General features: G+C 39.0%; 2 protein-coding genes across 8 annotated transcripts in view; both read right to left on the bottom strand.

The window, feature by feature from the left end:
- Positions 1 to 173: 173 nt before the first annotated feature.
- hmgcs1 (3-hydroxy-3-methylglutaryl-CoA synthase 1 (soluble)) lies at positions 174 to 11,621 on the bottom strand. Of its 3 annotated transcripts, none has more exons than XM_044333659.1 (10): positions 11,462 to 11,621; positions 9,564 to 10,012; positions 8,512 to 8,637; positions 7,428 to 7,592; positions 6,592 to 6,760; positions 4,986 to 5,156; positions 4,439 to 4,545; positions 4,179 to 4,304; positions 3,298 to 3,455; positions 174 to 3,040 (listed from the first exon to the last, which is right to left on the bottom strand). In XM_044333659.1, the coding sequence occupies exons 1-10, from the start codon at positions 11,614 to 11,616 to the stop codon at positions 2,963 to 2,965; spliced, it is 1,704 nt and encodes a 567-aa protein (XP_044189594.1). In that variant the 5' UTR covers positions 11,617 to 11,621; the 3' UTR covers positions 174 to 2,962. The 3 variants fall into 3 exon arrangements, with proteins under 3 accessions (XP_044189594.1, XP_044189595.1, XP_044189596.1); XM_044333660.1 differs by lacking the exon at positions 11,462 to 11,621 and adding an exon at positions 10,833 to 10,934; XM_044333661.1 differs by lacking the exon at positions 11,462 to 11,621 and adding an exon at positions 10,752 to 10,819.
- A 3,380-nt stretch (positions 11,622 to 15,001) lies between these two features.
- Positions 15,002 to 26,561, bottom strand: part of LOC122968399 (3'-5' RNA helicase YTHDC2) — a 49,814-nt gene continuing 38,254 nt past the window's right edge. For 3 of the 5 annotated variants that reach the window (XM_044333590.1, XM_044333588.1, XM_044333589.1), the window contains exons 29-32: positions 26,365 to 26,536; positions 18,123 to 18,332; positions 17,159 to 17,341; positions 15,002 to 16,061 (exon numbers count right to left, since the gene is read on the bottom strand). In XM_044333590.1, the coding sequence (XP_044189525.1) occupies positions 15,993 to 16,061; positions 17,159 to 17,341; positions 18,123 to 18,332; positions 26,365 to 26,536 (634 nt within the window). In that variant the 3' untranslated portion in view covers positions 15,002 to 15,992. Of the gene's footprint in view, positions 16,062 to 17,158; positions 17,342 to 18,122; positions 18,333 to 24,765; positions 24,986 to 26,364; positions 26,537 to 26,561 lie in introns of those variants that run through there. The other 2 variants (XM_044333591.1, XM_044333593.1) reach the window with 2 other exon arrangements.

The following is a 26,561-nucleotide window of genomic DNA, read 5'->3' as shown; positions in this document are numbered from 1 at the left end:
ATACTAAGTCCACTCAAAACCATTACTGAGTCTCTCATTGTTCATATTTGAACACTAATTTTCTTTTAATGTTTGGAAACATGACGGTGGCAAAAATATGGATCATTTCTGAAACCATTTTTGGCTTTCATGATTATGATTATTGGTGGCAAAGTAATGAAAAACACAGCACATGCTGAATGTCCATTTATTCTTGATCTCTACATGTTTACACAAACAGGATAAAATTTATCTGGTGAGACATCCATTCACTCATATCTACAAAGCATAAATAATCTTACAGTTTGTACTGTACATTACCATCAAAATTGGTAAAGATCATGTGACCTCTGAGACTGGCCCTACAAACATATAGCACAGATGTTACAATCACACCAGCAACACCCACGGTGTATGTGTGTGTGTGTATGTGATGCTGGTGTGAGTGGGGCTTGGCTACAGAGGAACCAACTCTGACTGTACAATTAAAAAGAATATCTGTACATTATTAGGAGAAAAGCTTTGTCTGTTTACAGTTCATACATGCTTATTGTAAGGCTTCTCAAGAACATAGTCACCTGACATCAACTGTCCCGACTCCTCTGAACCCTGTGTGCAAGTCTACAAGTCTGTCGAACCACCAACAGGAACACACCAACACTCTTAGTTTAAGGCGGATGTTTGCCATGTTTACTGCCTGAGCTCGATCTGTTTCAACATTTGGTTTTGTGTTGCTGACTGCAGCTATTGTCAAATCAATGTCAATGTTAAACAGGAGAAACAACCATTTGAGAAAAAAAGACACTGAGAGAACAAAACATCTTTAGACAAAAATCAACTGATAGAATAAGAAACTGGCCCTACAAACTGTATGTTGCAACTAATTCTCCTGACGGGTAACTCCATTAAAGCCCTTTGACATTAAGGCTTTAGTATGAGATAATGTTACCGTTTAGTTATTTGAATGACATTGACAAGGAAAGAAACAAAACCGTATCACTGCAGTTCACATTCACAGCAGCGGTTTCAGTGAGACACTGGTTGATATGAATGTGTGGTTCCTCTCATGTTGTTTCCCGTAATGACAAGGAACACTGAAACTGTAGCAATCACTGCCTGATAAGGGGCTTCCACTAATTATCTGATATTGTGTATACCTTAAAAAGGTGCAATCAGTAATATTCTACTGACTCTTTGTACAAAATAAACACCATCTATGATCTGACTGACTATTTACTGATATGGCCATATTCTCTAGTCCCTGAACTACCCACCATCTGCTCTGCAGATTGAAGCAGAGTGAACACAGGTGCAAAGCTGGCATTACATTTGTAGGACAGTCAAGGAACATGGCACAAATACACCGTATTTACACTCAGTTGCAAAACCATCATTTTGTTTTATACTAACAAGTGTATACTAACAACATTTATTCTATCCTCATTGATGTAAATACAGCCCTTCTCTTGTTACCATAATAATTTTTTTTAAAAAAGCGCTGACAATGTTGTGCTGTCCCTGCTAAACAGCCATATTTTGCTGATTGCACCTTTTAAAGAATAACACTGGTGTAATATTTGTCTTCTACCCGCATTGGTTTAGAAAAGTCTAAACCCACTGATGTTGGCCATCCTGTCTGTTCTACAGCTTCTCACTGTTAAACATGACAATGAGAGGAGCTCACAGACACACTGGAGCATGACCACTGCAGCAGATAATGTCATTGACAATGTTTCTTTACCTAATGTTTTTTTTTTCCTCTTTTCCCATTATGATGAGCTGTTACTTGCTGTATGTGTGGTGGCAGTAAAAAGGAAAAAGACACATCTAGTAATATGACTGTAGCATTGCAAAGTGCTTTCGAAAAAAAATAGGGCTGCAACTGATAATTTTATCAACCAGATTAAACATCGAGTGAAAAAGTTCCCAGAGTGCGAAGTGACGTCTTCTAATGTCTTGTTTCACTGTGGCAAATCCATCAATGAGGTTAAGCATTTCATGACAATAAAAGGCAAATGGAAAAACTAAAATGACACAGATGTTCTTCAAAATAGTTTCAGTTTTACATATGTCTATGAAACAGAAGTGTTAGAGGCTAACCATGTGAACGAGACAGTTCACATCTTCTCTGTGGATGAATGTTTCTTACCAGGTTGACATGTTGACTACATTAGCTCAGCTACAACAGTGTAAAGTGAGAATATCTGCAGGCTTCTGGGTGGAGCATCACTTTTGAGTATTGAGTCCCACTGTTCCTGATGTTTGGTTACATGTCCTATATGAAACTGACCATGTCTCTTCATAGAAAACTGAGGTATTGAACAGAAACAGGAGAGTGAAGGTACGAGCTCCATCTCATGGTGAGAGTCGTCATGATGGGTTGCCGTGGCAGCAGCAGCAGCAGCACTATTTTGATGCATAAACACATTTTTGAGGCCCACTTCCCTTTGTTCTTTTTAAATCAGCAGGCAGCCTGAAGCCACACTAATTATCTCAATCTCCTCTTCCTGTCACTGGCTGCCAGCTGCCAGTAGGAAGTCTGTTTGTTTTAACTCGATATCAGCAACACTCTTGTAAATGTCTGCCTGTGCTCCTCCCAAATATAGAGCTGTCCATTTAGCACAAATGCAAAAAGGAAAATATGTAAAAATGTAAACCTTGAAATAAAGGATTGCTAAAACAAACGATTATCATGGTCAATATGGAATCTATGGTCAGACATGAAATTTACTGTCAGTAATGGACGTGGACACCAGGGGGATGATGGGATGGGTACAGGCAGGTCAGGAGTGTCTACAGCTGTCCACAGGCCTCCACTGGAACACTTAAATGACACACGGCTCCAACCTAATTAAGTTTATATAATCTGATTTCAGAGGTGCACTGTCCTCTCTTGCTAGCCTTCTGACCTCTAGTGTTGTCTAGTTAGTATAGTTTCCAAATTGTTGGACATTGATACCTCTCAGAGGTAAGCTGAGTGCTCTCAGTTGCTGACAGCAGCCTCTGGGCCAGAGGTGGCTGCAGGGATGCGAGGCATCTTCTTGGCTGGACTGGGGATATGCTGGAGGAGGAAAACAGACCGCAAAACATCAATACACATGAGGAAACAGTGTCAGTCATAGCAGCATTTACACATACAGCAATGAGAATTCTAAAAGGGCAGACCTACCCACCTCAGCCACCAACAAGGGCTGGATATGCTATGAAATTTCTCAGTACTTGTGCAAACTATATATTCTAAAAAATATATGAAGGCTGTGTATGAAGTCCTTTGATCTACATTAGGTATGATGTTCAAAGAAGAAAAGTGTCCTGTACCTCGGTGCCAGTGCTGGAGCGAACAAGCTCTGGCTCTGCAGGCAGGTCATCGTCTAGAGGTCTCCTGGCGTATTCTCTGCGGTGTTTCTCATCCACTCGTGTCAAATACCATGTTCCTGGGAACAGATCCTCCACCGAGCCTCGAGGGACATAACTAGCTGTGTGGACAGATTGAAATGTGTGATAAGGTAATGTGTGTGTGTGTCTATATATTATGTCTACATAACAACTCCTTTGGAAAAGATTGTAGAATCAGTTCTAAAATTATTAGCAACACCTATCTCTTGCACAGCATGATAGTGAACAAGTCCTCAAAAAAAAAAAAGTCATTAGACTAACGCCATCAAGAATGTGTTTTAGATTGCCTGTATGATCAACAAATATAAGGTTTATTCCAGAGGCCATGAAAGAGATGGTCATTCTGATAAATACATTTTTACTTTTTGACATAATGTGCCTTCATGGTGTTGGACAATAATTCACCATGGATTGGCCACTGCTAGGGTTAGGGTTTGTTGCCTTTCTGTCTTTCAACTTTATTTTCTTCTTTACACAGACAAGACAGTAAACTGCTAGTCATGTTTCATATTGCAGTGGACTACAAAGATGCATAAATCCTTCCTGTATTAGCTCACATCACATTACAGCACCAACCTGAAAGTGGCCCCTAAAAATGGATTATTTTGGGTCACATCAAGCTCCTTCTCATGAGTACACTAGATCAACAGTCTCATAGATCTATAGCTCTGACTACCCCCAAAACACCTTGCATGTGTTCAAAGAAAATAAGCAAATAAGGGAATAGGCACCCATGGCCTCTTCAGAATCTGGAAGCTGTGAAAAGTTAAACACACAGTGGAGCAGTGACAGCAGGGTCATACCAAGGTGGTGGGTCTCCTCTCTAAGCTTCATGTTCTCAGAGAAGACAGCAGGAGAAACCTTCTGCCTCGAGTCCAGTCTGACCTTCAGGTCACTCATACTGGACACAAGTTTGTCCAGAGCAGAGCCTGAAATAAACAAATCAACAAAATCACAAGAAGAAGGAAGAACAACCTAACATTTGTTTTTTACACTTTTCTAATGACTATGTATTCCAATGTCATCCACATCACACAACTGAAGTGAAGTGTGGTTGACTCACCAGGTGTGTGGTCTTGTGTGACTCTGAGAGAATACAGAGTGGCAGCAAATCCTGAACCGTAGGAGAAAACTCCAACCCTCTGACCCGCTATTTGTGCAGGTGTGTGTCTGCAGCACAAAGGAAACAAAGATTCTCTTTACCAACAACAACACTGACACTCAGTTGTTAAATTGTAATAAACTAATAAAGTAAGACATTATTGTTGTTTGAAGATCTCACCAATAATCTTAAATTACAATTAGTTGCAGGATATGCCAAAATTATCTTAAGATATTTTTTTTTTTAATTAAAGAGGACCTATAATGCTCATTTCAGCTCTAAATTTTTATTTTTGGACTCCACTAGAGTAGCTCTGCATGATTCAAAGTTCAAAAAACAACAACAGGACTGCGAAGGACCGCGAAGGCTCGGCCTGCAACCCAGGGTTTCCTGCGAGATGTTCACTCACAAATTCCTAGAGGGAATGTTATTCTGACTTCCTGCCTCTTGCCCACATGGTTGCAACAACTGCTTACATAGTCAGGAAAAGTCTGACATTGAGACATACTGTGCAATGAGTGATGCCAGGCAGCCGTAGACAGAGGGGGTGTACATGTTTCCGTTCTGGTTGGAGATCAGCAGGGAGGGCTTGGTCTTCCTCTCAAACAGGTCTGCGCTGGCCTTCATGAAGGCCTTCTCCACATCCCGATCAAAGTAGGTCTCTTCTGGCTTCACGTCTCTGCTGACCGAAACACACAAACATGATTAGTCAAACAAATCGTCACAAGGGGTTTATTTGTGTTGTCATACAATAACTGATTTGCATGCTAACACTTGAAGAACTGCTGAATGACTGCATATTTGTTTGTTGAGTGAAATCAGGTGAACATCATCAGTGATTTGAGAATAGATTAGATAGTTTGTGGGGGGTGTTGTGTTGGATTGTAGTCAGCCCAAATATTAATAAGAAACATAAAGCTACAGAGGCTTCTGAACTTGTAAATGAAGAACTTGCTCTGAAAAGTCTTTGGATTGGGAAGATGAAGAGGAATATGGCTGGGTATCCATCTGAATTTCCCGATTGGATTTGATTCCCGATTCTCAGAGCTAATGCTGTAAATTGTACAAGAAAGCCTCTACCTGGTGCATAATTAAAAATATGAATGTTTACATTAAGTATTGACCCCAAAGCATTAATGTACACTACAGAAGTCAACACAATATAGTGCAACTCTACAGTCAGTGAGTATTGAGTGACCAGATAAGTGCTTTCTTTAGTGCAGTGTATAAATGGAATCAGCAGGCAGCCAGTGTAAATAAGGTGGCTACAGACATACCTGCTGTCATGTAAACATCACTAATACCTCAGGAAAATGTGCACTTTGTGCTGTGATTGTCTCACAAAGCTTTTGTGCAACAGGCTTGGCGGTGCCTTCAGTGGAACAGCTGCTCCTGCCATGATCTGGCTGGATGAGATCCAGCATAATGAAATCTTGTGCGAGATCTTGTGCACAGTAGTGAGATCTAGTGGCAAGATCTCGTTGAACATGGCGGGGATCTGCTCAATTGAAGGCACGGCCGAGCCTAAAGGCAGATGTCTGGATTCATTTCAGATTTAAAATCCACAGGGAAAAGGCAGATATTAAAAGATCGATCTCAGAGTTTATGAATCAATATTGGAAAATAAAACAAAGATTGAATTTACTAAGAAAAGCAATTTTTTTTTTTTTTTTTTTTTTTTTTTTTTTAAAGGGGACCTATTATGGTTATTTCCAGCTCTATATTTTTATTCTGGGACTCCACTAGAGTAGTTTTGCATGATTCTCAGTTCAAAAAACTCCTTATTTATCTTATACTGGCCCTTTGTGCAGCCCCTCAGTTCAGCCTCTATAGAAATAATGCAGGAGGAACAGTACAAACAGAATGATGATGATATTTGATGAAGAGCTGCAGATGACCAGCACACCTCCAACACAGAGAGAGAGAGAGAGAGAGATAGAGATAGGACTGAAATGAAAGAAAAGCAGCCCTAAAGGGGAAACGCTGTCAGGACTCTGCTCATTTTCTAAGTTTAGTCACTGGGGAAAATATCTCAGCTTTAATTTGGTTAGGTTTACATCAGTATAGAAAAAACTTCCTCCTGTCTGCGGTCCAGCTGTTCATTGTGACTGTACCTGAAGGCGTCGAGGCCTGTGAAGGGTCCTGTCTCAGTGTTGGGGCTGGGATGGCTCAAAAAGTCATTCAGCATCAGTCTAGCCAACGACTTCTGCACCAGCTTGCAATATGGAGAGTGGAATACTAGATAGCCAAAGTCCTCCAGGCTGAAGCACTTCTCAGAACCCTCTGTCAAAAAAAAAAAATATTACAATGTAAAAACATATATGCCTAGAAAACACTTACACCTCCCCTTACACTGCTTTATCTGCATCTCTCCCCTCACACCTTTACCAGTGTACTGTGTACCCTGAGCTGGGAACAAAAATACCAAATTGACAAAGCTCATTTTAAGGTCAGGAGCACACCAACATGTCAAAGAGCTGATATGTCTTTGTGCTGCCATGGAAACAGAGTTTACTATGTCAAGCAAGCCTAGAAGTTAGAGCAGTAATGGTTGTATTGCTTCTGAATAGTTTATAGTTTATCTTCAATGTCCTCAGTTTCTCAGATATGGTACATGTTGACACATCAGGTTAAAGGCTAATTTCATTAAACCTACTTTATGGTCACTGAACTTGAGTAAACTTCTTAGCATAGCAAGCCATATAAATCCTAGTGCAGGTAACATCCTTAGTCCTCTTAAGTAATCAGGCTGTTCTGCGTCCAGGTCCTCTGCTCCACATGTGGGACTGCATGATAGCCAAAGCACCCTTCATAGCAGCAATATTAAAAATGTTCCACTTAACAGCATGACCTACTACAAATAACAAAATAACATGAACACAGCGGAGTGTAAATAACCTTACATTAAACACTGTGAAATGTCAGTAGCCTTCAGACAACAGTAACGCACCTCTTTGCCACTGTGCATGGATCTTGTTGCGGTACACAGAGTAGCAACGGTCCAAGGCACTCAGGTAGCACTCTATAGACAGCTTGCCGTCCACCACGGGGTATTCTGACACCAGGTCAGGCTTGTAGAAGTCATAAGCATGCTGCATGTGGGTTCCTCGCAGACCTACACCAGAGCAACAGCAGTTATCAGCAAAACATTCAATGCATCTTTTTCTCTGTTTTGGCCCGCTGTTCACATTAAAATTGGGTTTTGGGCACCTGAACATCAAGATTTTTAATTAAAAAAAAAAAAAAAAAAAAAAGTCTCTAAAAGGTGCAAAAATGTGGAGACTGTTTGGAGGTGACCACACGTTTGCCAACCAAAAAAGGAGAAAGAAGATATTCCTGTTTTCCTATTGTAGAAACGTTTCAGTGTAGACTATTATCTTTACCAAAATGACTTTATAATGCTTGTGTGCATTTTTAAAATTAGGCGACTTAGTGTGGACCTAGTGTAAACCTCTCACTTTTAAAACTCTGAACTGATATCAACAGCTATGCAATACTAATAGGATTAAAGTGTCATTGCAACAATGCTTTACTGCCACACAAGACTGACGATATAATTTGTCTTTCATGAAATAAAACTACTGGGAATGTAAAAAGCTAATCTAAGCCATAACCAATCTGCAAGTCAGTCAGATATTTGTTTGTCTGTCTGTCAAAACCACTAAATCACCATTTAACTCATAGATTAAATATGGTTTACTGCTCACCTAAAAGTATTGTTGTTAATAAACTTTTACAGAAGGACTGATAGTTTATGGTATTTAGATGTACACTTCAACAGTAATAAACATGTACTAGAATTTATGGAACCGGTGCACATTATTTAAAAAAAGACACTCAATGGTCAAAAATCACAAATGAACAGAAGAAAACAGAGCCTGCCCCCCCCCCCACCCCCCCCCAGTCTAAAAACATTCATCTCAGTGCTGAATAGTTGGGAAGATTAAATCAAAACTTCTGTGACTATACAAAAGCTAAGTAAATCAGTAAACATTTGGATGAAAAACAGTGGGGACAGTTATCGATTGGCTGACCTCGTTCAAAGGCCAAAGGAGCATTAGGCCCGACTAGCATGGCCACTGCACCAGCACCACCCGTAGGCCTGGCACTCCCTGTGGCATAGACAGCAATGTCCCCTGCTACCACCAAAGCATAACGTCCTGCCGAGAGAAAACATGAGGAGAAGGGAAACAGAAAGACTGATTAAAAAAAAAAACATACAAAAGTCTCTTCTCTAAAATGGAATAATCAGACGGTGGCATTTAACCTGTTTGATACTGTTGCAGCAACACAATGTATAGAGTGTAACTAGTCATTTATTGCATTGATTAAATGCATCTATCAGTAAAGATATAATCTAATCAGTCAGAATTTAGACGTAATCAATAAGAAACACAATGGTTCACCACACACTGCCAAAAGTGACCAGCTGAAACTGGTACTGTCACTACGACCGCAGCTACTGCTGAAAGTGAAACGGGTGGTCGATGTTGTTCAGGCTGCAGGCCTGTTATTGTTTTCCTTCAGTAAGGAAGATTCAACTTTTAGATGTCTAAAGGGTCATTACAACCAAACTACAAAAGAGCGCTATACAAAAGGTTCTGAGGCATGTGCCTATGACACTTTTGCCAAATACAACAGAGGTGAATGTTTTAGTGAAATGACCTTTAAAATCATTCTTCCAGTTTGACACTGTATAATGGGAAGCCTGAAAGTCTTTGCCGTTTGCATCATATAATTATACTTAGTGTATTATTAGAAATGTCACTTTTAGTGTTGTAGGAGAGTAGAAATAATTTCAGATCATTGTCTAGCTTTATTTAATACAATTTTAATTAAACAGAAAATCAAAACTGGCAACCATTCTCTGGTTCCAGCATCTCAAATGTGAGAATTTGCTGCTTCTCTCTGGTTTTTATCATTGTAAACTAGATATCTTTAAGTTTGAAGATATCACCTTTGACTCTGGAAAAGTGTGACAAAAGTGACATTCTTCACCATTTTCTCATACTTTATAGACTAAGCAATTAAGCGATTGAGTGGAAAAAATAAACAAATCGTGAAATACGTATAAATGATCACTCACCATCCCACGAGCTGGACTCCACCCAGTTGACAGCATTGAAGAGTGCAGCTGTACCACCATAGCAGGCATTTGTCGTGTCAATGCCCTCCACATCTGTATTGCCAGAGTCTTCAAAGAGCTGCATAAGGACCGTCTTCACAGACTTGGACTTGTCAATAATGCTCTCAGTGCCGACCTCCAGTCGACCTATGCTGTCGTAGGACAGGCCATTCTTCTCCATCAGCCTCTGGACCACTGTCAGGCACAGGGAGTTGATGTCCTCACGGTCTGAACAGAAGCCCATGCGAGCTTGCCCCAGGCCCACAGTGTATTTACCAGCTGGCACACCATCAAACTGCTCCAGCTCGGCCTGGTCCACATACTGGGACGGGAAGTACAGTTCCATGGCAACGACACCCACATCTTTGGGCCATGGTCCCATGCAACTAATTGGAGCTGATCCAGGCATCCTGTACAGGTTGAGAGGGGGTTTCACATTTAGCATTATTTAATTTGATAAATGTGTTGCGTGTTGTTAATGTACAACCACTCAGAAATGTCTACAATAATTAACCAGGTGCCTGCAATGCCTCCTGCCTGCTACTGCTGGAATTGATGCAATCTCAGTAAAAAGCGTGATGGACACACACAGAAACCACTACTGACAGCTATACATGCACAGCCAACTGCTCCCAAAACTTAAATAACTATTTCCTATTGAAGATTACTAACCAATATTTAGTCACACAGCACCAGCTATTTAAGAATAACAATAAAAAGGAGAGCTTTTTCTTCAATTGCACATGTTTAGAGGACTGCAGTTTGATAACTTTTTAATAAACGAGAACCAATCTAATAATACTGGAATTTCAAAGCAATGTCAGCCGTTAGGTAACATTAGACACGAGACACTTTTTTGCCATTGTTCCGCTTTCAGGCATCTTACAGCTACCCAGCTAAGATTAAGTTAGCTGAGTTTAACGGCAAGGTTACTAAGAACACTGACTAGCTAGCATGTTAGCTAACATCTTTGCATTGTTAGCAGTATGACGCTTATTGCGGTAGCATACTATATTTCTATACATAACTAAACATCTGCCTCGGTCCGCAGGCTATTGGTTGACACAGACAGCAAACCACATACAAAGCTACTAACTACTACTTACTAAAGCTAATTAACCTTATAAGAAATACATGTTCAGAACTAACGTTAGCTCGGTTCATGTGCAATTTGTTTCGTCTCAGGTTTGACAGCTAGCTGCTAACTGTTATGATGGCTATAACACGTACTTAACAGCTACATAAAGCTTGTGTTTGGGATTCCAACACCAGATAGGGATTGAGGAGTGCAAAACTAGGTGAAAGGGCAACGGGATTTCCTGGAATTTAACGTAAGTCGTTTATGACCACCGGTACCGAAATCTGTAACCCGTTAGGTTCCGACACTGAATGGTCTATTGTGTAAGAAAAGACTGATTTGTTACCTAAAAGAGTACGTGACCATAGTTAAACAAAATCATATAGTTAGATAAAATTCCTATTTAGAACACCGCATTTGATGGGCCATAGAGTACGGAGTTACAGGATGATTTGAGCCTGTCAGAGCCACCCGGACTATATAGCTGACGGACCCGCTTCCTACCCAACAACGATACACACACATATATATATATAATATATGAGACTTTTCGAACAACAGCAGCTTGATTAATGTTAATTAACTTACTTGTATCTTGTGACATTTAAATTATATACAAACATTTCTGATACAATGTTAACACTCCACACAAACACCCGAGATAACATGGTTCTGTTGGATAATATGTTCAATTAAAACTAAACAGACGAATACAGTTTAAATTGTGTGCTTTCTTCTGAGTTACAAATATCAAGCTGCTATATTACATAAAGCTCCTCACCTGCGTGCGAAGTTAACTCCAGTGATGGTAAATGTTACCACGCCGTTGTTATGTGTCCAGCCAGGCAGCAGTGTATTTATATCTGACGATGACAGGGCAGCGTACACCCTGCTCTCCAGTACCTGTCTTCCTGTCCAATCACAGCTCACTGACATACTTGTCAACATGCGGCGCTACCAAGCCCTGAAAGTTTCTGGCCAATCAGAGATTAGGAATCACAACCACGCGCCAGAGCCGTATCGGCGGCCCAATGGTGTGACGTGTACGATGTCTGGTGAGAGAGAATGAACCAATCAGAGGGCTAAAGTAATTCCTGGCGCGGTAGACACAGCAGTGGGCAGCACTTGAAATACAGAGTGTGTATCCATAGTAACCGGTATCCATTCATACAATTCTCACACTGTTTCCGGTGATGACCATTAGTGCTGCAAGAACGCTATTATAAAGAGATGTAATTATATACTGTCACATATTATAAATATATATAGACCAGGTCAAACTTTTCTGCCAGGACTTTGTGGATAATATATTATGTATTACATGTATCATATATATTAATACATTCTACACAACTAAATCTACTTAGAAACATTAAAAAGAGACATCGCATATCACCATATGGGCCTACCTTTATAGTAGTTCCAGAGTTATTCTGGCTCAGGCCCTCTGAAATTTCATGTAAAGCCTTAGTGTCTTCAACAGTAGTGGAAGAAGGAAACTTTAAAAATACCTTAAGTCTGACATTCAAAATTTTACACAACTAAAAGCAGCACTTAAGTATTATCTATAAAAACGAATTTCTAGTTATTTCATGACCATATACAATGTCCTCTTTAAGGGTGTTATAGGCTATTATGTGATTAAATGCTGTATTTTATATTTTTGGGTTCTAATTTGTGATGCATTATTGTGTGAACAGAATGTTAATGTTGTTTGATAGATTAGTCATATATTTAATGTGCGTCATATATGTATATGTGTACAGTTTGGGAAAAGTTGAACTTGCATTTTAATTTGTCCAACAGAAACCAACGAGGACCACACATAAAAACAAACATTTGTGCTCTTGATGTTATTTGGAATTTTAAAAAAAATTCAACTTGACATCTTTGGTTGCTGTTTTCCTCCCTACTGTTGCTGCTTAATAAAGATGAAATCAGTAACGCATTAGGGGTGTGTTTTTCAGCTTCCAGAGGGGGGCATGACAGGGACAGTTTGGAAACCACTGTTCATTGGCAGACTGCATCTCCTTTGATGATGTTTGTCCAATGAATGAATGTCTTCTACCAGCTACAATATTTTACTCTGTCAATAACACTTTTAAACTTCTTGAAAAATAGGCAAACCATGATACTTGTCCTCTGTATGTAAGGCCCTATCTAAAATTCATTGAAACATTGCACATTTATTTGGTATGCACCATGTAAACACAATACAAACTAAACTGATAGGGGCTAATCTTGAGGTACTGTCTTGAACAGGGGCCCTGTGTCAAGATTAAAGGCATACTATGCAGGAGTTGTCGGTTGGTTTTTGTAAACACACAGCACTCGAAGTTGGCTCCTCCTCCTCCGAGAGAGAGAGAGCAGCGGTGGTCGAACGAGCTGGAGACTGAACGAAGAGAGTGAGTGGCTCTGGTGAGAAGAAAGCTGTGAATCAGAGGAATGAAACGTTATTTTCTGATTGTTTCACGGCAGTGAGGTTCAAAAGCACAAATAAACACTCCCATATCTCTGCACAACCCTGCAGGAAGATGCCACATTGCCAGATTTTTTGTGAATGCAGAGCTTCATCCTGTCCATTGTGGCCTCTCTGCTCTGTGTGTGTGTGTGTGTGTGTGTCTCTCAGCCCCGCCCTTGGTCAAGCAGTCAGACACACCTGCAGGTCTTTATACATCCATGACACAGAGACAGAGAGCAGAGCAGAGCAGCAGAGAAACACGGAGACAGCAAAGTAGCCTGGTTGCTATGAGTCTTGACCTCACACCCTGCACACTGTTATTGGCTGGGGGCCACACAATCCTGCATAGTATACCTTTAAGTTTCAATACCTTTATGATTTCAGTTGATATTATGCTCACATGGTGCAAATGACCACAATCTGACAGTGTGACAGTTTTGGTAATTTTCCAGTTTGGTCAGTAGGGGCCATGGATGTAGGGCCCACACACACACAGCTCATGTTGACCCCCTAAACCTGAAGAAACCATTCTGACAAAATGTCTTCAATGGTTTTGTAACAATTTATCTGAAGATGTGTGTGACAAAAACAAAATGAAGTCAGAAGTGTCTTTGGTTCCTTGGTTCTCTGGTTACAAACAAACCTAAGAACATCTTTATGTATGTGTATGTACAGTCCAGACTCAAAGTACTGTAGATACATCTTATATATAACTAACTATATATATAACTGCAAAAAACACAATATGATAAATTAAGAAAATTGTGCTTTCCATAATAATGGTAGTCTCACAAAAAATTATGCTTTGTAACCTTCTGTATTATTTATGCATTAACTGTACCTTATGTCCTTCTCCATTAAAAAAATGTGTTTTTCTTTTTGTTTCTTCAGTTGGATGTTTGACCTTCATTGTGTAGAACGATGGATGTGCAGAGTTTGTTTTCACATTCATCTGCTGTAGGAGGAAAGTTTCTTTGTCCTCAGTTTAAATCTCAGTTTAAGACATGTGCATACAAGCAGGCTTTTGTCAGGTCACAACTAGTTTGAAGCCAATCATGGTCCAGTATTCAATTTATACAAGTGTGATGTGGAAACTTGGAGGCCACTAGTGCACATACACTGAGAATGGACTTAAGACTGAAGTAGGAGACATCTTGTGTCCAGCAACTTTTGTCATAAAAAATGCAAAAAAGTGATGAGAATGGTATTTCTACATGCATTAAGTTTTGGAACTTTGACCATGTTTAACAGATATCCAAGATCATAACAGTATGTATAATAACAGAAAACCAGAAGAAGCATATGTCACCTTTAAAAAAAGCATATTCATAGAATGGATTTTTCAGTGAGAGAGAAGGAGTTGTCATGTCATTTTAAGAATTTTTAACTAAGTGATTGAACTTGTTGAAAAACCATATCAGACACAAAATATTATTTGTTGATAGTAACCTGATACTCATTACTATTTGCATCTTTACTAAAAAGAGCACTGTCTCTTGTAGTCTTCTCACTGATTGATATGCAGTCTAGATGTCTTTTTAGGAAAATATAATAACTATACATCGTTGACTGTGAATGAAGATATAGATGAAATGTATATGCAGAGGTGTTATAGATAGGATAGTTTTTATTCAGCCCCAAGTGGTGTCTGCAGACAGTCCCACCAAGTTTCACTCAAAACCCATGACAAAAAAAAAAAAAAATTACTGTGAACACGCGTTAGTTGAAGGGGACCCAGATGAAAGATTGAACATTTTTAGTCAACTCCTCAACAGCTGGATAGTCAGAAGACACTGATTTTGAAAAGTGAGGGTGACATGTCACCCAGTCTCTCCAGCTCAAACTGCACCCTTGTTTTTAACGACCAGGGTCCAAACTGCTCACAACTGATGAGTTTTGAGGTGAAATCAGCATTTATTTTTATCATTCCATTAATAGGATTAAGTCGTGAGGATGACTTAAAAAAAAACAAAAAACACTTAACCCCCCTCTGCTCTTACAGCTGAAAAATATGTGATCATTTTTACACTTTAAGGTTTAAATGTTAACTACATATATTATGTTTTTTTTTCTCTCATTGCAGAATTTTTTGCAGAGTTCACTATGTGTTCAGATAAGTCACATAGTGTATACAGTATATACTCTGATTCTGCAGTAATGCCCCAAAGGCACTATCATGAGAATGTAGCTTTAACATATATAACATAACTTATTAAACAACTCTGACAAAGTTTCTAATTTCTTTTGCTTTCCACTGAACTTGAGTGAGAAGGGTGTGCAGAGAAACATTGTTTATGTAAATAATGCATACATGTCACAACATTAATTATTCATTAAAATCTCCTCTACCAAAACATTACCACAAAAAATAACTGTACAAAATTACAATAACCTTAACTGTAATATGCTGCAACAATGTAAATGAACCGCATGAGCTTCTGAAGTTATGAACAGTGACAAAACTATGATAAAAACCTACAAAGATGTTTCATCATTCTAATTCATATCAAGTGTCAGAACATCTTAGCTTTTCAGTTTCCAATTTTATGATGAACATACTGTTTGATAAGAACATATGACTACCTTTTGCATACAAAGAATAAAAACTGAATGAGAACTGAATGAGACATTGAGAGTTAAACATTCAAATGCATCAGTCTCTCTTCCATTGTTCTGCTGACTTGCCGTAGCTTGTAGTCCTTGTACCATTTAAGGTGAAATGCAGATAACACAAAAAGTCAAATACATGTAATTTGATTCAGTTGTGGTAGTGCAAGAAAGAAAACTTTTCAGGTAATCTCAGTGAGTGTAGTGAAGAGGGGTGTACTGATGCTGGTGCCGAGGCCTCTTATTAAACTTGATTGCCAGAGTTCCTCCCCCACAGCAACAGCAACTGGCTGCCTGCCTGAGGCTCTAACTCCTACAGAAGAAATAGAGTGTTTTTACACAAGACACACCAGTATCAACCACTGACATTCTCTACTGATAAGCTGAAGGTAATTGTAATGTGTACCAATGGAAATGAAATGGAATGAAAAGTCTTTAAAATGACTGATATTACCAAACCTCTTTTTGAACTGTTTCAGGAAGAGAGGTGGTACAGGTACTGCACTAACCCTCTCATAGAAACCAAAAAAAAAAAACATTCATACATCTTGGAATACAGGATTAACCGGAATAAAAGTGACAGGAATTGTGAAATAGATAATGAGATATGGTTACATGTTACATCACATAATGGGAGAAATATAGGAGAAGCATGGGAGGAAAAACATCCTGCATTCAACAATTAAAAGGAGCCCTGTAGAGTTTTGCTGTCAACAAACAAAAGTTATATTAACATCAAGTGTTACTCACCAGAACTCATTGTCTTGAGGTCTTAAGGTCTAACAAAAGTGTTGAATGCATTTCCTTCCTCAGAAAATGTTTACAAATCTGTAAATATGTTAAATCCTTCATTGTTTACTTGCTTGCAGTCTTCTTCTTGACTGCCTTTAATGGTGCATTGCTGTGTTTCTTAGTGCATTACAGCCTCCTGTGAGATAGTCTGAAACCACTGGCATGACTGTGTATTGTGCACATGTATGTCCTTGTGCACATGCACCAGACAACCAAATAGGGACCCAATCATAAAAAAACTGCTCTATAGCATTACTACAGGTCAAAAAGCCTACAGGGTACCTTTAAAGATCTGGCATTTTGGCCCTTTTTGACTCATTTCGTATAACTACTGAGTCTATTTTAAACATATCTGTGACATTTTATTCACCAAAAGTTGTTTAGATTTCTCTAAATCCATCTTTCCTTCCAGCCCAGATTGCCCCTCTGTCCTCCATCTGCTGGGACCACAGTGATTTCAAAAGACATTCATGTGGGGCTTTCAGAGTGTAACTGACATACTCCCAGTATCATTGCACACTGTACACTGTATACAGAAACTGCATCTGTGATTCTAACTCACAATATAAAACCACACAATAGGTTCATGATAGATTCACAATAGGCACAATGTCTCACCTGTCCATCTCTGCTGATCTGGACCCTCTTGTGGTCGTTCCATGGGTTGAGGATGTGTTGGGTGCAGTGGAAGGAAAGACTCTCCTTGCGGATCCACTCTACACTGAAAACCCCTCCTAATCCCATGAACCCCCAGTCCTGGCAGCTCTCCTGACTGATGGCTGATACCATGCGAGCGTAGCCCTGTGCAAGACAAAAATCTTTAGTTATATTGCACCTTTGCAGTAAGGTCAAATTCTAGCACATGTGGTCTAAATTATGATGATAGATAACATATAGCATGATGCAAGTTAGACTGAATTCAGACCGAAATCAGAAATATGATCCGGAGAGACCAGTAAGAGCGACAGATTAAACATTTAAAGGTTTTACAGATCCGGAAAATTATCACAGCAGCAATTTTATCTTTTGTCACAATGATCATGAGGTAAACAGTCGAAAATAGTGTTCATGTTACAAATTAACATACCAGGAATGAAGATAAACAGTCCATGTGAAGAGCAAAAGAGGCAGAGCGCATTGGCTGAAATGCAATCTCGGAAACCACTCGCTATGGTCTGACGACGATTTAGCTTTTTATTAGCTTCTTTAAATTTACCTGCATTCATATGCATATATCTGTTTGTAGAGATACACCAAAATGTTGTCTGGACCATCTGAAGTTGCTAATCAGACTGTAAACAATGACCGGCGCACGGAAGAGGAAGTTTTAACCCCGGATATCCGTTATCCAGATATCTGCTTCCTACACTGGAACTCCCAAAATAATGGCCATAGCCCCCCAGAGGCTAAACTGTCATCAGACAGACAGCCAATGAGTTCCAAGATTGGCATGTATGTGATTGGCCAACGCAGCACTTTGGTGGATGATGTCATATTGTGCAGCATTCAAATGAATGAGCCGGCTGCCCTTTTTTTTTTCACAGAGAGCTGATGTTGGTCTGAATGCTGCCTCACACTGTACCTGGAAGTGTCCAGAGCCCTGAACAGAGAAGATGAGGATGATGAGGTTATTCTCCAGGAAGGCCTTGGTGAGTTTGGTTTCATTGCTTGGCGTGGTTGACCAGATACCCTTCTGCTGAGAAATTTCTATATTCCTGACGTTGCTGCTCTTCATGATGAAGTACCGGACTGATGAAAAGGCCAGCTGAGGGGACACAGGCTTTGAGCACTGCTGGAAAACAAGAGGAGGAAAACAACAGCATAGCTAAATTGACAATAAGATCCTTTGGTTGAATTTCACGCATTATTTTTGTGGGTAAAGATTGGTTAGTATCTAGCTGAATTAAACATCTCAACAGTAAAGGCTACCAGGGTAACATGAGACACTCTACACAGGATTCACCACAACATCATCATGAGCTCTTGCCCCTAGCCTCTGAAACCCAAACTAATATCCTCCTCTGCTGATTAAATCAGAAATGACCACAGGACAGCGACCCACAAACAGCTGACACAGTGGTTAATGAAGTGCTACAATCAGGAATGTTCGATGACAATCCTCACTTTCAGGGATTGTTTACTGGGCCTATAACAAACTCCTGCATGTTTTTAGTTTAGGAGGACTAATACTGAAAATCTAAATGAGCACTGCAGTTCAGCTGATCTGAATGAGCTGGACTAAATTACATGATCCGATCTACTGTATGTCACACATGTCCTGAAGCAGTGGAGCACAAAAGAAGAACTGAAAGTTACTGAGTTTGGAATATAGGTTAAATAAAACTACTGCAATCACACACTCTTAGTTATATAACATTGAAAAAGTAAATGTTAAAATATTTTGGTAGTTTCAAAAACAGGCAAAAAATCCAACAAGTGTACCTGGCTGCTTCAAACATAACACACTGAACTCTTGAGTCATCAAGAGTCAGGGAAAATATGACTTCAGGCTAAAGGTCACTGAGGAAAGCAGGACAGTAAAATCACAAAAAATGTACTGTTATTGCATCGCTGGTCTTTTGTCATGTTCACAGCCACTTCCTAGATGTTCACTCACAGACACAAATTCCTCTGCTGCAGAGGTCAGTTGGCAATGATATATCACCTGCAGATGCTCCTTGTATGAGTTTTACTTCTCTCTTCCTAAATTTTGCATTGCATCATACATAATAGCTGTATCTTTAGATTTGCTTAGGTATCTTTATCTTTGCTGCCTTTGTTTAGCTGTATGCTCTGTGAATCAGCTGTAGGCCAAATCTAGCCCTGCAGCAAATATTTGACTCCCTGATGCAGCTGAAATTTTGACTTTCACAGTTTAACTCAAAACCTTTATACTATTTTTCACAAATCTACTGTAGATAACAAAATAAATCCTAATGAATATAAGCTTGTTCCCTCTAATCCTGACCCCACAGAGGAGAGGTATTGTGCTGTTTCAATGTTGCATACTGTCGAAATTAAAGGGGACCTATTATGCTCATTTCGAGGTCTATATTTTTATTCTGGGACTCCACTAGAGCAGCTTTCCATGATTCACAGTTCAAAAAAACCCTTATTTATCTTATGCTGGCCCTATATGCAGCCCTTCAGTTCAGCCTCTGTCTCTAACAGACAGCATTAACTCCTGTCTCTTTAAGGCTCCCCTCCCGATGAGCCCACTCTGTTCTGATTGGCCGGCTTTCTGGAAGCCTGCCGAGGAGCAGTCGTATCAGAATCATATTAAGTTACTACCGATATGAACCCAACATTTCCTGCTTTTGCCGCTTCATATTTAAAGCTTTTAAATGACTAAATAACGGGACTTTTATTGTGAAGAATTTACAGGAAATGAAATGTGATCCTCAATGAATTAGCAGAGCTTCGTTAGCAACACTAAAAACAGGAGGATAAAACAATATGTTTGATGAAGAGCTGCAGGTGGCGCAACTACCCCCAAAACAATGGAAAAACACCATAATGTAAGCGGAGTGGAGCAGATGACTATATAAAGAAATCCGTCACAAGGTGATGTTGGCTTGGGCTGAAAGTAGAAAAAAACGTTGGAAGCCGAGCATTCAGGGCAGTCTGAAGCCAGTGCTTTTTGCTCACAGGGATTACTACATACATTTGCCTCATTATTTGATCTTTCCCTAAGATCAAATAATTTGGCTACATTTAATATGAACATCAGACATTGTAAAATTATATATATGGCTGAAAATAAGGAAAAGCAAAATAGGTCCACTTTAAGTCTAATAAACCGACCTGAAATTACATTTGAATGTGTGAATTCTAACACTGTTTTAATTCCACAACTTCAGCCTATTGGACTAGAACACATTGGTTCTACACAAACAGGTGTTGAACAGAAATGATGGGTTGATGCCATTTTTTCTAAGGCAAGAACAACAATTACAACAACTATGCTTTCAATCGACCATAAATAGACAAACAATAAAGTATGCCTCTAGTGCTTCATGGGAAACATGACATCTGCCCTCAGATACATTCCTAAAGAGTTATAAACCATTTTTATTCTTAAATTAATTAAAAAAAAACAAAAACAACAACAACCAAAAAAATATATATATGTAAGGCTGTGTTTCCACTGCACAGCACATTATGGAATCAAATAATGGTCATAAATATTGTGAAATGCTTTGTGAATGTGTAATGAAGTTTTGCTGCTGTAGAAATATTTTGTCCGTGTGAAAAAGTTTTGTGCACAAAGATAAAATTTGCACATGTAAAAATGTTTTGAAGCTGTAGAAAATTTTGCACATGTGTAAAAAGGTTTTGTAGCTGTATAAATATTTTGTGTAATTAAAATTTGTGCAGGATTTTTTTCAACAGTGAGGTTTCACAAAGTCTGAGAGACTGACACACAAATTCCTACCTGTGTATGTGACACTGAAGTTACAACTACAAATTACAAGTTGAAGTATGAATTTTGACACAGTTTTTACATCTGAATCTGTCAAACATAAAGTCAATCTGTCCAATCAGAGGGCAGATGTTTCATTGCATTCATCCCCCCTGCAGGTCTTGAAAGACGGACGATGATGTGGGCTCTCCTGCAACCCAGGTGGGTTTAATTGTACTTGAGGATGCTGTAGATAATAATGGTAAACATTTAATGTGTTTTGTACTTAGCTTGCAGTTAGTTTGCTGTTATTGTAAGGCAACACAGTTGTCCAAACGCATATTTTCAAGTTCAGGAAGGCTGATTTATGTACCTAGAATAGAACAGTAATTCAAATTTTTTTCACACATGCAAAAAATATTTCTACAGCTTCAAAACATTTTTATACATGTGCACATTGTATCTTTGTGCACAAAACTTTCATACATGCACAATAGGGGAGAACGGGGTATATAGAGCCAGTGGGTAAAATGAGCCAACCCCTTTATCTAGGTAACCATAAACAAAAGTAATCATGTGACCACAAATTAAGAAAGTATAGTTCACATTACTCAATCCATCTTGGACTCAGAGAGTTGTAAGCAAAACAGAGCAAATAAAATTATTTTTGTCATGCCAAGTGAATTCATCATGTTACTAAAGTTATCATCTTGTATCTTAATTAAAACAGATAAGTTTTGGACATTATAACATGTTAATTTAAGTCAGTGTGAGCTACAAAACAAGGCATAAACTTAGCATAACTGTGGATCTGAGCCACTGTATGAAACAGTTATGTTAAAATGGAGGATGTGGGGTAAAACGTGCCAGTGATGTTGAGGCGAGTTGAGTCAATGGCTCAATTTACCCCCAAAATTATTTTCTGATATTCTAGAGACTAGAGACACTGTTCATGTTTGATCACTGTTACAGGTGCTACAATGTTGATGAATAAATATCTAATTGTTGACTAATGTTAAGTTTAAGCCACACAAAAAGATATTCCCTCATTTGGTGTTTTGATGATGGTGGTGGAGAGCGCTGTCTAACTCATCAGTCCAAAATCTTCCATAGGTGTTCAATTGGGTTGAGATCTGGTGACTGTGAAGGCCAGACCATATGATTCACATTATTTTCATACTCATCAAATCATTCATTTGACCCCTCGTGCCCTATGAATTGGGGCATCGTCATCCTAGAGGAGACCACTCCCATCAGGATAGAAATGTTTCATCATAGGATGAAGGTGATCACTGAGAACAATTTTGGATTGATTTGCAGTGACGCTTCCCTCTAAGGGGACAAGTGGACCCAAACCATGCCAGAAAAATGCCGCCCACAGTACAACAGCCACCAGATCCCCTCACTGTAGGGGTCAAGCATTCAGACCTGGACCAGTTTTTCCTTTAATTTGTCACTCGTCTGTATACACAAAAGCACATGTACACATACATTCTTTCAGTAGCTAACAAACAAAGATCAGTTTAATCTTTACTGAAAATGTTAAGGTAACACGTTGAACAACAGGACACAAACATATGGTTTTACTTAAAAGTATAAGTTTTTGCCTTTGTTAAATTGATGGCATTGATAAAGTTCAACATTATTTTTAATTTTATGATTAATTTATTTGATTTTGTGTAATTTTTATACCAGTATTTAATAGTCGCACTATTTACCCGTAGAGTGCTCAATTTATCCCATCTCCATGCTCATTTTACCCCTACCTTGGGGCAAATTGTGCCATTTGACTAACTTTTTTTGATGGCTCATTGTTCTAAAACCATAATTAAATAACTTGTTTTAATTTCCATGGGTACACAACAACCTGAGGTATATATAGTAACTATTATTTGAAACAAATACACTTTCGTTTTGCATAAAAATCATCAAATGTAAAACGTGGCTCATGTTACCCCATTCTCCCCTATATTTCTACAGCTGCAAAACTTATTGCACATTCACAAACCATTTCACAAGCTCAAATATTTGACCATTATTATTATTGCCAAACAGGGTCTCATCAGAACTAAAGAATGGTAAGTGCAAATTTTATTCCTTTTGCATTGCCATGTCTGTGTTTGACGAAATTATAAATAAACTATGTATATTTTCTACAAGTTGGCTGTGAACATCTGACATCTAAATATATATATAGAGAAATCAAGCCAGTGAAAAAAATGGTTTTACTTGAGGTGTTGTCTGAAATAGGTTAAATTAAAAGCTGGTCAGTGATTGCTTAGTAAATTTGAGGGGGGTTGAGGGTTTTTTATGGACAAACTTTGGGTTGTCATCTGACATTGAAAAAATTGATAAAAATTCACATCAGTGGAATTACACCCGAAGGAAGACGCTCTGAGTAGACGGTAGGCTTATTTCGGTGTAATTGATATCTATAGTGTGAGTCTATGTCCACAGGGAAAGGAGATTCTGAAATGCTTCTGGCTTCAGAAATCTAGGCGCCAATAAATTGTGTACACAAGTTCATTTATTACGAATAAAAAAATGGATATTCTCAAATTGCCGCCACTGCCATAAAAATTAAATCAGACTGTAAGAGAGTGGAAACTTTTGGATACTGCAACAGGATTTACTGATATGCATGTGTGCGTTGCTGCGAGCCGTTCAGCATATGCCTGTCTCCTTGTTGTGTCTAATGCTTCATTGTGAATGTCGACATGGGTTAACCTTGAATGAGTGAAAAATTCACCAAAAGATGTTAAAACTCCAAAAGAGAATAAAAGCCAGAGAATAGATGTTACAGTGCAGTACAAGTCCTTATGCTTTCATTTAAAGGGGACAGAGCGCAGCAGACCTGCAGTTTTCTGGAAAAGGAAGATACAGCACAGAGTAAGAACAGTTAATTTGTTGAAATCATATGATAATTATACAATAATTCTAAAATTGTGAAAGCATTGATGGGTAAGTTGCTGCTTTCTGGAAAGCAGCAACTTCATGACTAGCATTGTTGGGCAATGCTAGTCATGAAATAACTACTTAAGTAACAGCAATATGTAATCATATTACAATATAAATGTAATTCTATTTATAAATGTAAAATCAAAACTTTCCAATCTTAATTCACGTTATATTGAATAACTTTTAATGAAAGTCTGACAGTAATCAGTATTGAGTACTGCTGTGAGGTTTCTACTGCCTGGTTTAAAATGATGCTTTTAGGCAGGGACTACAAGATAAGTTGTAGTAAGGAAAAAAACAAAGCCAATGGCTCATCAGATGTAGCCTCCAAGATAGATCCAGACAAGCAAAGATGTATGTCTGGTTGGTATATGTATGTGAGAGAAAGGCTTTTTGAGGATCAACTTTTAAAAAAAGCTTTACATAAAACATTAAAAGCAATATAGCTGCAAGCGGCAATGATCAGGGTCATCATTCGGATGCATGTTTCTTATTTAATTGTTAGAGGTACAATGTGGAAGATTTGGCCAGAATTAGTTTAAAACATTCATAAATTAACTGAAATTATCAAGAGAATGTGAAGAAATAACAGGTTTGACGTTATGTCAAAGACATCTACGTATTATGTTGCAGAGATATCTACTGAAGTTAGTACACTAACCCGCTAACCCCGGTCGCATCCGGCCTGTACTGTCTCATAATACCACTTTGTACCTCAGGGGCGATAGTGAGTCACTGGAGCATCCAGTTTGCCCTCAGTCCAACATGAGAAGAAGAACAAGTAGCACTGCCCAGAGCCACCAGTAGTAATGGCAGAGGCAGGCTGAAAGCTGATCTAATTTTCTGTCACTTTATTAAGTTTTAATATTTTTTCAGGCAAGAAGGTTATCATGTAGATTCCCAAAATGTGGTCAATTCATCCAAATAACGCCTGTTAAGAAAGTTGCACAGACGTTGTAGGAGTAGCTGGCTGCTGCTGCAGACGCTGGCCGGGTGAGACATTAGCTGGTCATCTCAGCTACATGATCCAATGAACTGCACTGTGGAAGAGGACCCACTCTCTATGCAGATATACAGGACTTGCTCTAAAGTGACAAAAACACACTGGCTCTTATTTTCATGGGATTATGCACTGATTAAAACATACTTATGAATATTATATTACATTTTTGCTAAGTCCATTAATTTAAATGCTAGGTAAATGTTAATTTTTCATATGGTTATATTGATTTATCATTCACCGCCACATACTTAATTAATGTGAATTATTTTAGCTTATTCTAAGAGTTAGCTAAAATGGGTGGATTGTTTAGTTTTATTTCTGTGGTGACTAATTTTTCTCTTTTTTGATTTGGTGTATTAAGAAAATATCTAATTAGATGTGTATGGATTGGTGTTAACATGTCTAAGGGTTACATTGTAGCAGTGGCTGGCGGTTAAGCCAGGGTGCCAGTCAGAGTCTCAGTCTGACAAAATATAATTTGTAATTTAGAGTCTACAACCCTAAAACTGAACCTGTACAGGTACCAACCCCTTAAACTACCAGTATACACAAAATACAGCAGCAAGCAAGAAACACACAACACAGTAAAATTCAATGTTCCCCACAGTGTATTATACAAACAGTGACAGTGCAAACTCATACATACAACATATCGTGTCCCATTCAACCCAACGCCAGAGTCAATTTCTCAGTCTTTATCAGTCTGTGTGACTATGTATAAAGTTCTCTGCTCAGTCGAGACTTTCTTGGTTTCCACAAGTACTCTGCAGAATTGGAGTACCCCAAATTCAGACAGAGTGAAACCTCTCATCAGTGACGCAGCTTTGTAATTTGTTCTGGGAAATCCCGGTATTAACCTTATTTATTCTGGTTAAGACAGGCAGCAGGCTCCCGGGAATGGATGGCCAGGGTGATAAATGGATGTTTGGTGGGTAAATGGCAGAATGAGTGAAGCGAAGCTGGATCCAGACTGTAATGACAGACAGCCTAACAAATGGTGGACTATTTTGACGTGCTGCCAGGGGTTGGCAGTCTAATCTTTGTACATTTTGACTCACATGATTGCAAGTTATTTTTAACGACGTCACTTTCTGTTATTTTGCTGGAGCATAACCTTGACATGAACACACATTAAATACCTACAAACACTTCTCTAAAATCCCTATGTGTAGGATTTAAAATTTTCTTAATCAGGCAGTTTCTAATGGTAACATATATATATGAAAAAACAAAAACTAAAAACACTGCACAGCACTGACAGTACACCATCGCCAACACCTCCCCCCAAACAAATCTGACCTAGAGCACTCAGAAAAAAGGGCTAAAAACAAGACACAGACTGCCCCATTTTCACCAGGATAGTCTCATTTTTCCTGGCTGTGTAAGAGCAATGGATCAGGTGTGGCTGTTTTTACATGTGCAACTGTGTGTCATGATCACTGCATGGCAGACGGTAGGTACCTTTCCTGAAGAGGAGGGACAGGGGCTGTCAGAGGGACTGTCCATGCTCACTGAGCAGGAAGAATTGCTGGAGGACGGAGGGTCAGAGAGCTGATTTATGGGCAGTGAAGACTCATCTCTGCTGTGGGCTTTCTTCTGAAGCAGGCCTGCAGCTGCTGGCATTCTAGAGAATCTATGGGGAAGATGGTCAGATGGTA

The sequence above is a fragment of the Thunnus albacares genome, chromosome 18, assembly GCF_914725855.1.
Source record: "Thunnus albacares chromosome 18, fThuAlb1.1, whole genome shotgun sequence".
Lineage (NCBI taxonomy): Eukaryota > Metazoa > Chordata > Actinopteri > Scombriformes > Scombridae > Thunnus > Thunnus albacares.
Note: the sequence above shows the minus strand (reverse complement) of the source record. Positions and strands in the feature narration are given on the sequence as shown.